This window comes from Magnolia sinica, chromosome 18, assembly GCF_029962835.1.
Source record: "Magnolia sinica isolate HGM2019 chromosome 18, MsV1, whole genome shotgun sequence".
Lineage (NCBI taxonomy): Eukaryota > Viridiplantae > Streptophyta > Magnoliopsida > Magnoliales > Magnoliaceae > Magnolia > Magnolia sinica.
Window position 1 is genome coordinate 38,180,192 of NC_080590.1, and position 15,242 is coordinate 38,195,433.

General features: G+C 41.0%; 1 protein-coding gene across 1 annotated transcript in view; it reads left to right on the forward strand.

Annotated features, from left to right (window-relative positions):
• Positions 1–15,242, forward strand: part of LOC131232354 (uncharacterized) — a 31,791-nt gene that overhangs the window by 7,447 nt on the left and 9,102 nt on the right. The window contains exon 6 of the mRNA XM_058228586.1: positions 410–634. Coding sequence (XP_058084569.1) covers positions 410–634 — 225 coding nt within the window. The remainder of the gene's footprint in view (positions 1–409; positions 635–15,242) is intronic.

A 15,242-nucleotide genomic window follows, 5' to 3' on the forward strand; every position in this document is an offset into this window, starting at 1 on the left:
AATTGAGGTAGGCATAGTAAAGAGTCTGGTGACTCGGATAGAATCATCCAATCTTGAGACAAGCTCGGAGAGTCGACTCAGACGAGTCATGATGGGCATGCACAACATATTTGACTTCCGATTTCGACCATCTGCATTTGACTAGACTGTTTCACGTGCCTGCTTTGCGGTCAATCATCTAGTACTCTGCAGCATGGCTATAAGACTTGGACGAGTCTGATGCAACTCATCCAAGTTGACTTGGTCGAACCCAATCTGGTTCAATACCTCGAGTCATCCGTAAGTCGGACTGAGTCAGCCCCAACTCCAGTGAGTTGCGACTTGGCTGAGGACCAAACGAGATGAGTCATGGAATTGCCACGCAGCCTCCTTCCTTCACTAACTCCATGGCATTTTTTTTTCATTGAAGGTGTTGGTGGCAGAGAAGGGCATATTTTCATTGAACATGTTGAGAGAGGCGAACGTGTTGGCGGAAGTGAAGGGCTTGTTTCAATTGAACGTGTTGGCATACAAAACGGAACTACACCGTCCAGGCCATCTTCAAAGCCAGTTCAAGTGCTTCCACCCAATTATGACACATGCGTCTACATGCTCAAGCTTGCCATTAAAGTGTTTCTCGTTCTGCTCGGATTAGGTATCTACCATATCATGTTTGATAGGAAATTCATTACTTGGGGGTCATTTGGATGCCTATAAAATTTTTCATTGTAAACACTATATACCCTCTTTTTAGGTGTAAATTGTTTACAATCTATCTTCTCTGGCTGGCTGAGAGAGAGAGAGAGAGAGAGAGAGAGAGAGAGAGAGAGAGAGAGAGAGAGAGAGACTCTCTTTAATTTAAGTACAAAAAAAGACCATTGAGCTTATAATCAAATCACCTATTACCTATAATCTGAAATATAACAAAATGATAGAATTCTAGAAGCCCTTGTAACCTGTAAAGTGTTACAGATAATTATAGGCATACAAACAGCCCTCGTAATGTTTTTACTTATAAACCCTTTACAACTAAAGGATTTTACAGGCATCCAAACGACCCCTTACTTTCTCACCATACCCTTTAAAGTTCTTTTCATCACGTTTTACATAATCAATTAGCAAAAACCACCAAACACAGAAAATGATAGAAGTAAAATGGAATTGGAATAGTTGACATTTTAGTCATACTACCTGTTTTTCTTTTTCATTTTTTTAATTTGAGCAAATTTTAGTCATACTTTCTCTTGATGTGGAGAAGAGGCAACACCATGTGCACAAGGGTCATTGATGCGGTCGACTTTCTTGACTGCCTGGCCCATTCCAAACCATTACACCATCTCATGTATTCCTAGATCTGCTTGGTTCGATGAAAACCTGAACTTTCAATATCAAGAAAGAAAGAAAAAGAGAGGGAAGGGGATCAGGGAATTCCAGGTTTATTTAAATTGCAATTTGCAATGCCGATCACCTTCCAAACTAGAGCAGAAAGGGGGCTCTCAAGCTGTCCTTCAAGATCTTTCAAATTCTAATCACCACGGGTCCGACATTCATCATCTTCATAGCCATGGACGAAAACCATCTTGCAAACCTTGTTGCAAACTACACAGTTAGCGTGCAGGTGTGATCTAGAAACCCAACAAAGGCTCAACATTATTGGAGTACCTGACAAGGATGTCAAGTGATCGCCTCACTTAATCAAACGGCGCCAAATGGGAAAAACATCAGCATAACTGATCTCTTTCTTCATTGAAAACAGGTAACATTAACAACCCTCAGCATGACGACAAGGAACTACTGATAGAGCATTTGGCCATCAGTGAGATCACAAGTTCCTTGCTACACAAGGCTCAAAAACTCAATCCTTTAGTTGTGACGAACCCCCTAGGTAGCCACATCGTGTGAAAGGTACAAGATTGAATCACTAACTACATCAAAGCAACCAGCACAAGTAGCAACACTGCGGCCTACCACAATGTTTGGAATACAATGGAAGATTCGTCACTGGCATAACCATAGCACTCATGCTACTTAGAGCCAACCACGATGATACCTGAGGTCCGATCATGAGGATTTAGTAGCACTACTTATGTGGAAAGGGCTAAGATCTTATATTTCACCTCAGTGATGGCCAATGAGGGCCCCCACTCTGAGTAACTAGCCCCTCCATGCTACTAACCGTCTGTTGCAGTATTGCTTTCTACAAGGATGAGTTTCACCTCATAGTTCCATGCAAAGTGTTCCTCTATGCCACAGTAACGACCCTTCTTTGGTTCTTTGTCATGTGTCTCTGTGTCTCAACCACCACAATGGCCTTTCAAGTCTCCCCGCATTTTTGAGCCTTCACATATGGCTTTGATTTCAAGTTTAATCAACGCTTTCCTTTTGTTTGTTTTGGGAATCAAGCCTCATTGATGTCAATCTTTGTAAGCACTCTCTCGTTATCGGGCCATTATGGGTCCAGTTTTCCATAATGCCCATTATGGTTGTTACAACACCTTAACATGTAACGGTTACCACCATTACCATTACATAATGGCCGTTATGTAACCATTTTGGAATAACTTCTGTTGAAGGCTGACGAGATCCTCGGCCAAGAGGTGCTCGAACATTGCAATGTGGTCTGCCATTAGGATGGTGTACTGAGGCTGAGGCAGTTTATGCCTTTGTTGTTTGTTGTCATTCTTGTCCCCTTAGGCTCCCATGGTGTTGACCTTCATAGGCTTCTTCCTTTGTCAACAAAGTTCAAGGTAGAAGATTTGTTACACTTGTTCCTAGGGCACTGAAATCGAGGCACGTCAATGTGGTTCAAAGACTGCTCGATCTCATAAGCTAGTGTAACCAAGTCCTGGGTGTGACCAACAGAGCATATGCCAATTTGTCATGCATGTTGTAGATGCAAATCTTGCGTTGCTCAGCCTCAGAAGGCAAGTGTTGGCAGGACAAGCCAAGACTTCTCTATCTGACGATGAATGATGCGCAGTCTAGTTGCTTCCTTGCCTTGTTGTGGCAAAGTTAGCGATAGTAACTTCCCATTGTGAGGAGAAGAAGCTGGCTAAGAACAACTCATACATCTAGTCCTGCGCGTGAACAGAACATAAGGCCAGACTGTTGCACCACTTGAATGCTTCCCCCCACGAGGAAGTACCAAACAACCTGAGGCAATACTGTGGGATGTTCAACAAATTCTCCATTGATGTGAAGAAGTGTACTAGATGCTGCTGCAGCGATCCAATACCATTGAACTTCTATAAGTCCGGTTGTTTGAAGCCAGATGGAAAGAGGAAGGTGTCTATTTCCAATGGCTATGGCATCCAGAAGACAAACTTCGCACGCGCCTAATGCTCTTGTTCATGACGGAACAACTCTGCCATTGTTCACGGCACATCATCTTAGGAAACGGCAAGAAGTGGCGGGTGAGCAGATCCGTAGGACCCAACTCCACTCTAGACACTGGTTTGGAGAGGATAGCTGACTCTAGTTTTCATTCTTAAAATTAGAGGGAGGAATGTTCTCGTTAGGAGTCACCAATTTAGAAGACGAAGCTATCTTCCTTAGACAAAGGTATGCTTTCTTCTGCTTGGGGTTCTGTGAATGCTGATTGGCTTTCCTTAGATGTGGTGTGGGGTCTGGGTTCTACAGGTGGCATTCTTTTGGCTTGGAAGACTGATCATTGGAAATTGGTTGATAGTATGTCAGGATCATTTGTGTTGTTTGTGGTTTAAAGTAATTGTTCTTCGGGTTTTACTTGGATTTTTTCTTCGGTTTATGGGCCTTGCACCCCTGCATGGCGTGATCAGTTATGGGACAAGCTCTCATCTATTAGGCAGAAGCGGGACTATTCGAGAAGGCCCCAGTTGGATAACTTGCATTTTCCTATGTTGGATACTAAAGATGCGGCTGATACCGAGAAGTCTTTTTCGGAGGAAGAGGTTAAATCTGCCATTGACTCTATGCGTGGGGATAAAGTGCTGGGACTCGACAGTTTCCCAATTTTGTTCTTCCAAAAATTTTGGTCGACAATTAGAAGTGATGTCATGGAGTTCTTCTATGAGTTTTATGATACGGGTCACCTATCCAAGGATCTTGGGGCAACTTTCATCGCTCTCATTCCAAAAGTTGAAGGAGTGGAATCTCTTAAAGATATTAGGCCTACAAGTCTTTTGGGAAGTCCATACAAGTTGTTGGCTAAAGTCTTGGCTTTGAGATTTAGAAGGGTTTTGTCTCCGGTAATTTCAGAAAATCAGGAAGATTTTAGTGCAGATAGATTTTTGACTCAGCCCTCATAGCCCATGAATGCTTAGACTCGAGATATAGATAGGGTAAAAGTGGTATTGTGTAAATTGGATATCGAGAAGGCTTATGATCATGTTGATTGCCAGTTTTTAGATTACATGCTTCAAAGGATAGAAATGTAGTGATAAATGGAGAAGTTGGATGCAGGCCCGTATTCAGTCTTCTTCCTCGATTATGATTAACGGTTTCCCCTTTGGTTTTTTAAGGCTTCCCGTGGAATAAGGCAAGGCGATCCTTTGTCTTCCTATTTGTTCGTTGTTATCAGCCAAGCGTTCAGTAGGATGCTTCTCAAGGCAAAGGAAAATGGTCTTATTTGAACCATCTTCAATATGCGGATGATGCAATTCTCTTTTACAATGCAGATTTAGCTTCAGTCGATAATTTATGTAAAATCATTGTGTGTTTCGAAGCAGTGTTAAGATTAAATATCGACGTTTCTAATGCGAATTTGATGCAGGACATGAAATTCAAATATGATGTGCAAGATTTTCAGGCTTAAGATCACGTTAGTTTAGAAACAATTACACAAATTCTATATCCCACACAAAAGTTCAACATTCAATCAAGGGGAATCTATGCGGGTCCATACCTACACATGTTAGGGCTGGATCAATAAAAATTATGAACCAAACGATACTCAAAGGGAAGTAAATTCATCCACACATGCACAACAATCTGTCCTTAATCCAAGGGATTCACAGGTTTCAGTTCAGAGAACCCTAGGATTAGAAAAAAAGAGACAAACAAATTGAAAACAATGCAATCTAGGGTTAAGGTTGTGGAAAATAAGTACGAGAGGGATGAAAGAGGTGGAAAATTTGAACCTGACAAGAGTCCACAAGCACGGATAGCGGGCCAGACCTGACGCACGTGCGCAGGGGCCTGGTCGCACATGCGAGGGGGCCCCGAATCCGGAAACCGACTCCTTGAGTCTACTCGGCCAATGGTGGGCTCCAAAATCCCCGAGTTTCGGGCTGATCCGTTGTGCGGTCTATGCATAGTGCTTCGGCGAAGTTTCAGCCCTCCTGCAGGACCAGATTCTTGAATTCTGTTGTAAAGAAGAAAATTGTTGCAATAAAGGACAGATTTGAAGCATAGATGATTATAAGAGATGAGAAGTATGGATTGTAGAAGATGGAAGCGAATCGGGATAGATGTGGCTTCGCACCACAGTAGCTTGAAGGGAGGGTTTCACACCCAATTAGATTTCCATAACTCAGAGGCTCAGAGGAGTAGAAAAATGCAAGAATTTCTATTAATCTTCAATGAGGAAAAAAACCTACAAGGGGTGCCTATTTATAAAAAAACCTTATACCCCAAAACTTGCGCCATGTGGGCAACCTATTACTTAGCGATGAAGTAATAAAAAATAACAATTAATCAAAGTAATCTAAATCGTCCATGATACTCTTAATAACAATAATAAGCAAAACCTAAAATACGAGATTAATTAGACTAGTAGGCCACGATCATGAGAACCCATGGTGGGCTTTACATGGCTATCGGGTCCACTCCAATGAACCAAAACGCAGTCCTCTAACTAGGAGGCCATCCCTGTACGTCGTCATCGATCCAAATCGATGGTAGGGTCCTCCTTGCATACGTGTGTAAGAGGGGCGTGCGTGTGCGCGTGATGTCCCCATCAACTCTCCTCGGCTGTGGCGATTTCGCCACTGGCGAAACAAAACTCTTGAATCGCTCCAAGATGTCAGGATCAAGTCTCTGAAGCTCCTCCTCAATGAGCCATGTACTGTCTGAAGCTGGGCGTGACTTCCACTTAACCAGGTACTTCTGAAACCCGTCGTCCGACGTTGATACTATCTGATGGTCCAGAATATCCTCTATTTTCTCTCTGGGTGTGGGAAGGTTAGGTATGGAAGGTAGAGGTTGAGAGGAAAGATCAGGAAAAAGCCATGGGTCAAGGGACAGATATGGGGAATTAGGATGAGTAGGCGAAGGGCTAAACAAAGTATTAGTGGTCTCCTGAAAAGTAACTAGATCTTCCACATTGAATGTAAAACTAATTCCCATAGAAGGTGGACGATCTACCACATACGCATTGAGATCATTTCGTTTTATAATTTTAAAGGGTCCAGCGCTACGCGCGTGTAATTTACGAACGGCCCCCAATCCGGGCCCCTTTCACCATCACGGCCCCTACAAATTTTAAAATTTTTTTTTTTGAATGTTCATTGGGGAATCTTTCCCTAATTTCGAGCTAAGAAGGACCGAAAATATTGTGAGGCCATAATATAGGGCAAAATCTAGGTTTTAGGAAAACCGAATGCTTCAAAAGAAAACCTTAGGATTGAGCTTTGAACCAAACTTGGTTGGTAAAATTTGTGGTGGCCCCCATAAACATTGGCAAACTTTACTCCTAGAACCTCAATGAATTTCGAGGGTTAGGGAAAAAATTAGCCTATTTCAATGGCTTAGTGTTTAAAATAACTCTGTACACTCCTTTAGCACAGGTTTTTGGTCCCTCAATTTCGCCTCCAAAGCCTTGGCAATTAAATTGGGAGGTTTGAACGAAATGAATTTTTTTGAAAAGGTCCACAACTATGGAATCTTTTCCAAAATGTTGGGGGCAAGAAAGTCCTCTTCCCTCAAGGGTAATGGACAATTTAAACCTTTTTTTCCTTTCTTTGCCGGTTACGTAGAATTGCCAAACTTTGGACTCCAGGTTGGCCATAAAACCACCTCCATAGGGCAAGGTCGCTATGAAATCCACCCCCTTTGAACTCCTAGGAAAATGGGGAAAAAGGGCTAGCAACGGTCACTTTAAACAAAACCGTTAAAACTAACCAATCTAGTCCTAACGGCTCTTCAACAAATCAAATAAAATCTGCACCAATAATCTTTTTTGGCTTGAGGCCCTGCACAATGGAAGGTAACAGACTCCGCTCTCTTATTTCTACTGGCCTTTCTTCCAAAGTTACTCTTAAGGAATTAACCCACTTCTCCTAAGGTTTAATTTTTCTTTTAGAACTTGGCCCGTGACAGAATAAACAATTTTGCCAATTAAATCCCAAGCCCGGAATTTTCCCTAAATTCTTTACACGTGGAATTTTTTGTTTACCCATTGTTTTCCCAAAAAAGGGGTGCCCTTGACTAAGATCCCCAAACCCCCCCCCATAGACTTAAAAGTTTTAAAAAAATCGGTAACTTAAGGTCATATCTTCCTTTTCTCCTAACCTTCGAGGGCCCTTTTTTGAAATTCCTTTTTCCAACCTGAGGGGCCAAAGTAACTAAAACTTTAAAACCCAAGAATGGAACCTGAAAGACGCACCTCATAATTTGAGGTTGGAAGAGTACTTTCCTTTAGGTTCCCCTTTTGAAACAATAAAACCGGGTTTGACAAAAAACCTTCTTTATTGGGACAATTTCTGGCCAAGGACCCACAAACCCCCAAATGGTTATTTTTCCTTTATGCATAAAAAAAATCAAAGAACTTAAGTTTCCCAGGGCCTCAAACTTGGGCATAACTTAAATCTTGGGGTTGTTAACCCAAAAGACATAATGCCTCGTTGCCCACATTCGCTTGAACCTCCCACTCATCCTGGGCTAACTCTTAAAACCATTTTGGGCAATTTTAAAGTGGTTGGCCAAATTCTCTGTTTAAAGCGCATAAACCAACTTAACTATTTTGTTTGGGCCCTACAAAACCACCTCTTAGCCACCTTTTAAGGTGAAGGGCCAGGGAGGTAGTCCCAAAAACCCCCCAGGGCATCAACCTCTTAACTTACTGCCTTTTTCTTCGTAATGTGGGAATTTTAATGCCCCAGGGTTAAATAAGGATTAATCCCCAAAAAAGCCATTTAGTAAAAAAAGAATACGAAATTGCATTAATACTTTATACCTCAACTTCCTTAGCCAGGGCTATAATGATGGTTTTTGCTAAAGCTTTACATTTAAAATTAGAGGTTTGGATTCCTTCGACCTTCAATTCTTTTGAGCCGCCAAATTTTGGACCCTTTCAGTTTCAGGGTTAAGGATTTAGTTGATTTTACCCCAATAAACACAATTTAAACAAAATAGGAAATCCTATGGCCCGGTCTACCCAAATGTAGGCCAAAATGGGAACAAACAACCAAAGGGTTTTATAAATCCAAAGAATGGCAAACAAGGTCAGATGAATGGAAATTTTATAAAAGGGGCCCAAATTGAATATTGAACTTAAGTAAGGTAGGTTTAATCGAGAGTTAAAAATAAATCACTTTCCCTTTTCCCCCAGCATAAGATAGAAGACGTGGCAAGCCCCGTGCGGGGCCAATGGAACACCTTGAAGGGTCCGGCCTTTGGCTCCCCCCTCATCCGGGTTTCATATCATTTCTTCCCTTTCCCCCCCTTGGGGTAATTCTATTCCCTAAAAGGAATATTTGGTGTTTTAGCCGGTGGGAAATGAAAAGAATAAAAACCCATTGGGTAGAGGTTTCCCCTTTATCCCCGGGGGGGAAAATTTAAAGGTTTTTTAAAACCCAGGGTTAGGAAAGAGGGGTTTTAACCTAAATGGAAAAAAAACCTTTCCAAGTGCTTTAAGGACCACCCCAAACTTTGAACAATGCAAAACTATTCTTTGCGATAATTTTTAATACAAACCCGTTTTAAACGGCAATGATATTTACAATGCAAATAATACCTTTAAACTTTTCAATTAATTCAAGAAACCATGGCCAAGGCTTCATTCCTCAACAATTTAACGTAAAAAAGGGAGGCTTCCTAAAGTGTTTCTTTCATTTCCCCCCGGACTATTGGGAGTTCCCTTGCTTTTCTTTCTTTCCCCCTTTTCTTGGCCCCAATTTATTTGGGAATCGGCTAGAGTGCATTCTACCATTAAAATGGTCCATTCCCCCCAATCTGTCTTTAGGGCCAAGTGGCACAAACTGGGGCATTCTTAATTTGAGGAATTGGTGAGCATTTAATCTTTCCCTGGGGGGCCAAGTCGCCTCATAAATTCCTTTCCATTATTCCTTTGTCTAATCCTCCATTGCCCAGTTGGGCATTTAATAGGGGGTTTCCCGGAAGGTCCAGGGGTCCCAATTAAACTTGGGAGAAGTTGTTCCAAGCCACCCAAAGAAAGTAGGTAACTTTTTGTTCTTGAATTGCTCCTGATGAGGGGGCCAAAAAGAGTAAGGAGATAAACCACTAATTAAAAGGTACTACGTTTGGCAAATAAACTTGTCCTACGGCTCTATTAAGGAAATTAACTACCTTCAGAATTCTTCTGGGAAAAGAAAATTTCGCAATTGGTTGTAACTTTTTTAAAGAAATCCCAGTTTTCGATTTTGGCCTTTAAATTTATATGAAATTATCATAATTGTAAAAAATCTCAACTGAATCATTTATAGAATAACCATCTTTTTGGGGACTAAATTCTTCTCGTTTCAGGAAGACTGTTGTTGAAAACAATTCCAAAATTCCTTCCCAACCAAAAGTTAATTAATAAAGGAATCTATCGGGTCAAACCCACTTTTCTTAATAAAAATTAGCCAAACCTCAAAGGGAAGTAAATTCTAAATAAAAAAGTTTAATCCAATTTCAGGGTTTATTGGGAATTGGTTAGCAAGGGGGAAAAATTAAAATAATTTCTGGTTGGTTTGGTGTAGGAATGGAGATTCAACCCCCCAACCAGGGGATGAGGTGGCCAACCGGCCGACTGGAGGGGGAAATCCGAAACCATCCTTGGTCGGTTGGCCAAGGGGGCTCCAAAACCCTGGTTTCCCGACCAGTACAATCTTGGTGGTTTCAAAGTTTCTTTGGGCGATTTGAAACTTTTAAAAAAAAAAAACGCTAAAGGTATTTCTTTTGTAAATTCGTATTGGTAAAGATGGGCAATATAATTGGTTTCCAAGGAGGATTGGGAAGGGAGGGTTTAACCCAATTGGATTTTTAAAGCCCAATAAAAATAAATTTTAAAATTTTGAGGAAAAAAACCTCAAGGGGTCCTATTTATGAAAACCCCATACCCCAAAATTATAAATTTTGCATAAATTAAAAATAACAACAAATCTAAATGCGTCCAGTCTCTTAATCTTAAAACAAAACCTAAATAGGAAAATTGTGTAGGTGCATGAGAACCCATTGGGGCTTTAATTTTGTCCACCCAAGAATAAAACGAACCTAATAGGGGCCCTCCGGGAGTGTATTAAATTGATGTGGGGCCCCGAACATGCTGGGGGCTTTTTAGCCCCATTAAAATTGTTGGGTATTCATGTTTCTCAAGATGATCTTTAGGCATTTGGCTTCAGTTATTTGGTGCAATCTGGGTACATTTCCTTCTTCCTATCTTGGGTTACCATTGTGTATTGGCAAGTTGGCTAAAGCACCTTTGGGACAAAGCTGTGGAGGGTATTGAGAGGAAATTATTTAGGTGGACGCATCGTTATCTCCCCTTGGGGGCTAGTCTGACGGTCATCAAAATGGCGTTCTCGAATATGCTGATGTACTTCATGTTGCTTTTCAAATGTCCCAAGTCAGTGTTATAAATTGGAGAAACTTAGAAGGGATTTCGTTTGGACGGGGTCCAGGGATTCCACCAAGTTCCATTTGCTAAAATGGGAGGAAGTGTTCAAGCCCAGACATAAGGGAGGGGTAGGTTTGAAGCGTTTGGATTTCATGAACATTGCTATTCTTGGAAAATGGCAACGGAGGTTTGGCTCCGAGGGAGGCAAATTGTGGAGGGAGATAGTGGCAACTAAATATGGTGTTTAGCCTATGGGTTGGGGCATTAAATCCTCCTCGCTCTATCATGCTCCTCGTATTTTGAAGGCTATTGTTACTTCTGAGCGTTCTTTCCACTCGGGAGTTTCCTTCGCCTTGGGAAAAAGGTAATCACATCCGGTTTTGGTTAGATGCTTGGTGTGGAGATATGCCGCTTCAGGATACTTTTTCGGGATTGGCTCGTCTTGCTTCCAATTGTTTCATCACAGTGGACGAGTGTTATTCTATTATTGGTGGCTCAATTATTTGGTCTCTTCCTACCTGTTGCAATCATTTGGATGAAGAATATTCCAATCTTCTTTCCCTATTGGATCTTTTAAAGTTCGCTTCTCCCATTTGGTCGCTTCTCCATTCATTTGTTTTATGGTTTGATTTTAAAACTCAATTCTCCTCATTCAGGTCACCCACCTTTCTTCCCTAATTTATGTTAGTCTTATAGTGCCCCTCCGAGGATTGTAGCTTTCGTTTAGTTTGTGGGTAGGAAAAGGGTTTTGACAGTAGACAGTCTCCAAAGGAGGTCTCTCATCCTCCTGAATATCTGTCTTATGTGCATGAGGGATGTGGAATCCATCAATCATCTCTTTGTTCATTGTCCCTTTGCTCAGGAAATTTGTGAGCACTTCCTCCACATTTTCCACATCTCATGGGTGATGCTGAAGCCAGTTGATCAATTTCCGTGGGCCGAACATGGAGGAGCGGGGAAGTTGCGAAAACCTATTTGGAGACTTGTTGAGACGGGAACTATGTAGTTCATTTGGAAGGCACGCAATAACTATTGTTTTCAGAACAAGTACCATTCCCTGATTGAAATTATTCATAAGATTTCTTTTGCGATGTTGGAATGGGCATTTAAAAAAAAAAAAAAAAAACAGCTTGCCACGTTAATCTTTCTTCCTGGTTTTCTGTTTAATTTCCTGTATTTTTCCCGCTTTCACGATTTTTGCAATAAATTATTTGTTATCCCCAGAAGAAAAAAAAAAATTGGCAATCAGTTGCAGTGTCAAAATTACCACTCAACAGTTGATACTTTTTTGGTGTGTAAAGCTTATATCTTACTAATGTTTAGGAATGGGGAGGAAAGAATCATTCAAAGATTCTAGAAGTTCACTTTGACATACCCAGTGGAGTCGACAATTTTATTTATAATAAAAATGTGTATTTGCTAATTGAGATTGGTGAAGGGTATCATAGCATCTCTTTAGCCATGGGGCGTCAGGTGTCTCTTACTGTCATTGGACCTCAAGCGTCTCATATAGCCAAAGTTTGTGTCATGGGTTTGCCAATGAGAGGCGATGGCGTCATATAACTAATGTCCATAGAGCCCTCAAGCTATTAACCTGTGAAGCTAGAGTATTGTTACTCTATTCACGAAGGTGAGTATGATATGCATGTTGTGCACCCAAGAAACATGCCATGCTGAGTGGCTTTTATTAATATTTAGGAACAAATTATATTCCAGGTTGGCACAGGCCCTTAATTACATTACTGGGGAAATCAGTGATTAAAAGGTAAAACCATAGGAACTTATACTTCCTATAGGATGGTGCTATCAGTCATAATCTATAATCCATCTTCGAAATGTCTGGATCCTCGATCAGGGAGGCTCATGGTGGCCTTAAAGCACATGGGTCGATACCTCAAACCGCATCATCCCAATCCTCCACCTTTTCCTCTTTCTGCTCACCCTTTTGTTATGGCTATCAATTAGCCAACCAAAATTCATTCAGTGATCAATCGATATTCCACATTCGTTGTTTGTTCCAACTTAGATGGATATTCTCCCTTTGTTTTCTATTTATTTTTCACTCTTAGAGAAGTTACAGTTGCTAAAATAGAAGTTTCTCTTGTAGTTGTCTCTTATCCTCAGCAAATAGAAGAAACTACCACCTCTACTGTTGCAGGTGAATCTGCAAATCCTACGAAAGATTTCAGTGGCTTTACCCAATTAGTGGAAGCTTTTCACTTATTCCCGGGAGGCCTCACTGGTCATTCTTTAACAAGGCATGTCTTCTCACTCCACTCCTGCACCGGCCAACCTTTATGTACCTACCTTTAAATATTTTCATAGTATACACAAATTTAAAGGGCTAATTGGCCAACATCACAGAACCACCTTTTGGCCTGAATCCTATTCTTTTGCAACTCTACCTCTTCACCAAGCCCAAGATTTTAAACCCCTAGCTTTTAGACTAAAGTTCGCTTTTTGGAGGATAAGGTGCCAGTTAAGTTTTATTCCGGACTTCCATACGATTTGTTGACCAGCTCCATTCCTTCTTGGAATTTCACAACTCAAAATGAACAGAACCCTTGTAAATTTAGGAGTTGTAGAAATTATTTTATATCAGCAAAAGATTGCCCTGAAGAAAGAGCTTCTTTTTTGGAAACCTCCGCCAAAAACCACTTTTGATTCTTGGACTTCATCAAAGTTGGGCATTGCCTGGGGAAGATTAAGCGAAATTCCTTAAATCTTGGTCCTAGGCTTGGGGGGTTTTTTTGAAACCCAATTAAAGTCAATAAAAGGTTGATTTTCAAGATCAAACATTGGGGAAAGAAAGGCTTTTAAAAACCAAGAGGGGTAAAAAAGATTTTGGAGCAAAATAAATCAACAACCTTTGTTTGTCCACAAAAAATATGATAGGCCTGTTTAACTGAACTAAAAAAAGGAGGCAAGGGAAATATCGAAGATGATCACTTCTTTTTCTTCTTTCGATCTCTAATTTTCGGCCTTGTAAAATAATTTTTTGAATTTATGAGATCAGCCAAAGTACCATTCTTATCTTCCTATACCTATCTCAACCACTCTTTACTTAGATGACGGCAGTGCCCTCTACACTGCACAGAAATGTTGCAAAGGTCTCAAAGTTGCATGCCCTTAGTCCTTAGACGACCCATGCAAATGGTGCAAGGTCCTCCCAGTGAAGGATGGCAGAATGTTCAGGCAAGTGAGGCTCACCTGGGTGAGCATATGTGCCTGAAGTTCCTTATAGCAGAGAACACTCTTTCCACTGTGTGTCTCTCTTACTGTCTCTTCCTCAGAATGAGTGCCTAGGTATATATAGGCTTATGGGGCCTGATTTTCTAGGTGATGAAATCTCTCTGTCCACCTTAACAGGCTTGTTGTGCATGGCGCAGAAGTGTTGCTGATCAGTGTAGCACTTAGTTGTTGAAGTTTGTCATCGACTTACAGCGTAGGCAAGAAGATATTACCTTGAGATAGGGCAATGATGCCATTAAATGCATCGGGCCCATTTTCACTATGAGTGAAAATTTCCATGTCAAAAATGATTTAGCCAGAGATACTGTCATTACATGCTTTAGCTCCACAAAACCACCATCCAGCACATGAGTGGTGAAAACTATCCTTCCCAAGAATCATGACATGTATAGCGATTAAATCCTTCTTAACAATACGAGCATCTATACGCTAATTCCATCATATATTCATATTAGACATCCATATGAGTCTTCAACACAAATCTTATCTTAAGACCTTTTATCATAGATATTTTGAGATGGAATTATGTAATCGATACATCATAGCTCTCTAAGGACAATACATAGATGGACCATTAAGCTCAATCCCTAACACAGGACGCATCTTAAAAGGGGTTCTTTCTCCATTTCTTGAGTCACAAATAACACAAGAGGAGAGATAGAGGCACGGACACAGCCACATGGAGGAATTAAGCATTAACTAATGCAATGGGTAATCCAACCAATTAAGTACTAAACATTTTTAAAAATATGGTTCATGAGTTATAACACCCTCCAACAACTTTTAACGGCTCCTATGTTGCACACTCCACAGCAACGACATCCTCAAGCTTGACTTTTCCTCACTTTTCTTCTTGTCCACTCTGACCTCCTTCAACGAGCGGATGAATGGTTTATATAAATCTTCTAGGGAGCTTTGTCAAGGGGACCTGAAGGTTCCAAGTCTTTTTATTATTGTGGAAGAGGTACTAAGTTGCCGCCTCAAGGTCTTGGTTAGTTCCAGGAAACATAGTGCTATCACGATTTGCGGGGTTGCACAACAGCCTACCATCTTCTATTGGTAGATGACACATTGATCTTCACCAATGGAACGAAGGCATCACTTTCTAATCTCATGAGGTTCTTGATGGCATACTCTTATACATCAGGCCATGAGATTAGCCCCTTGAAGAGCAGCTTCCTAATTTCAGACAAGTCCTTGGTGGCTAGAGCCCACATGATTCATCAGATGACAGATCATCAAAATTTTTCTTTCG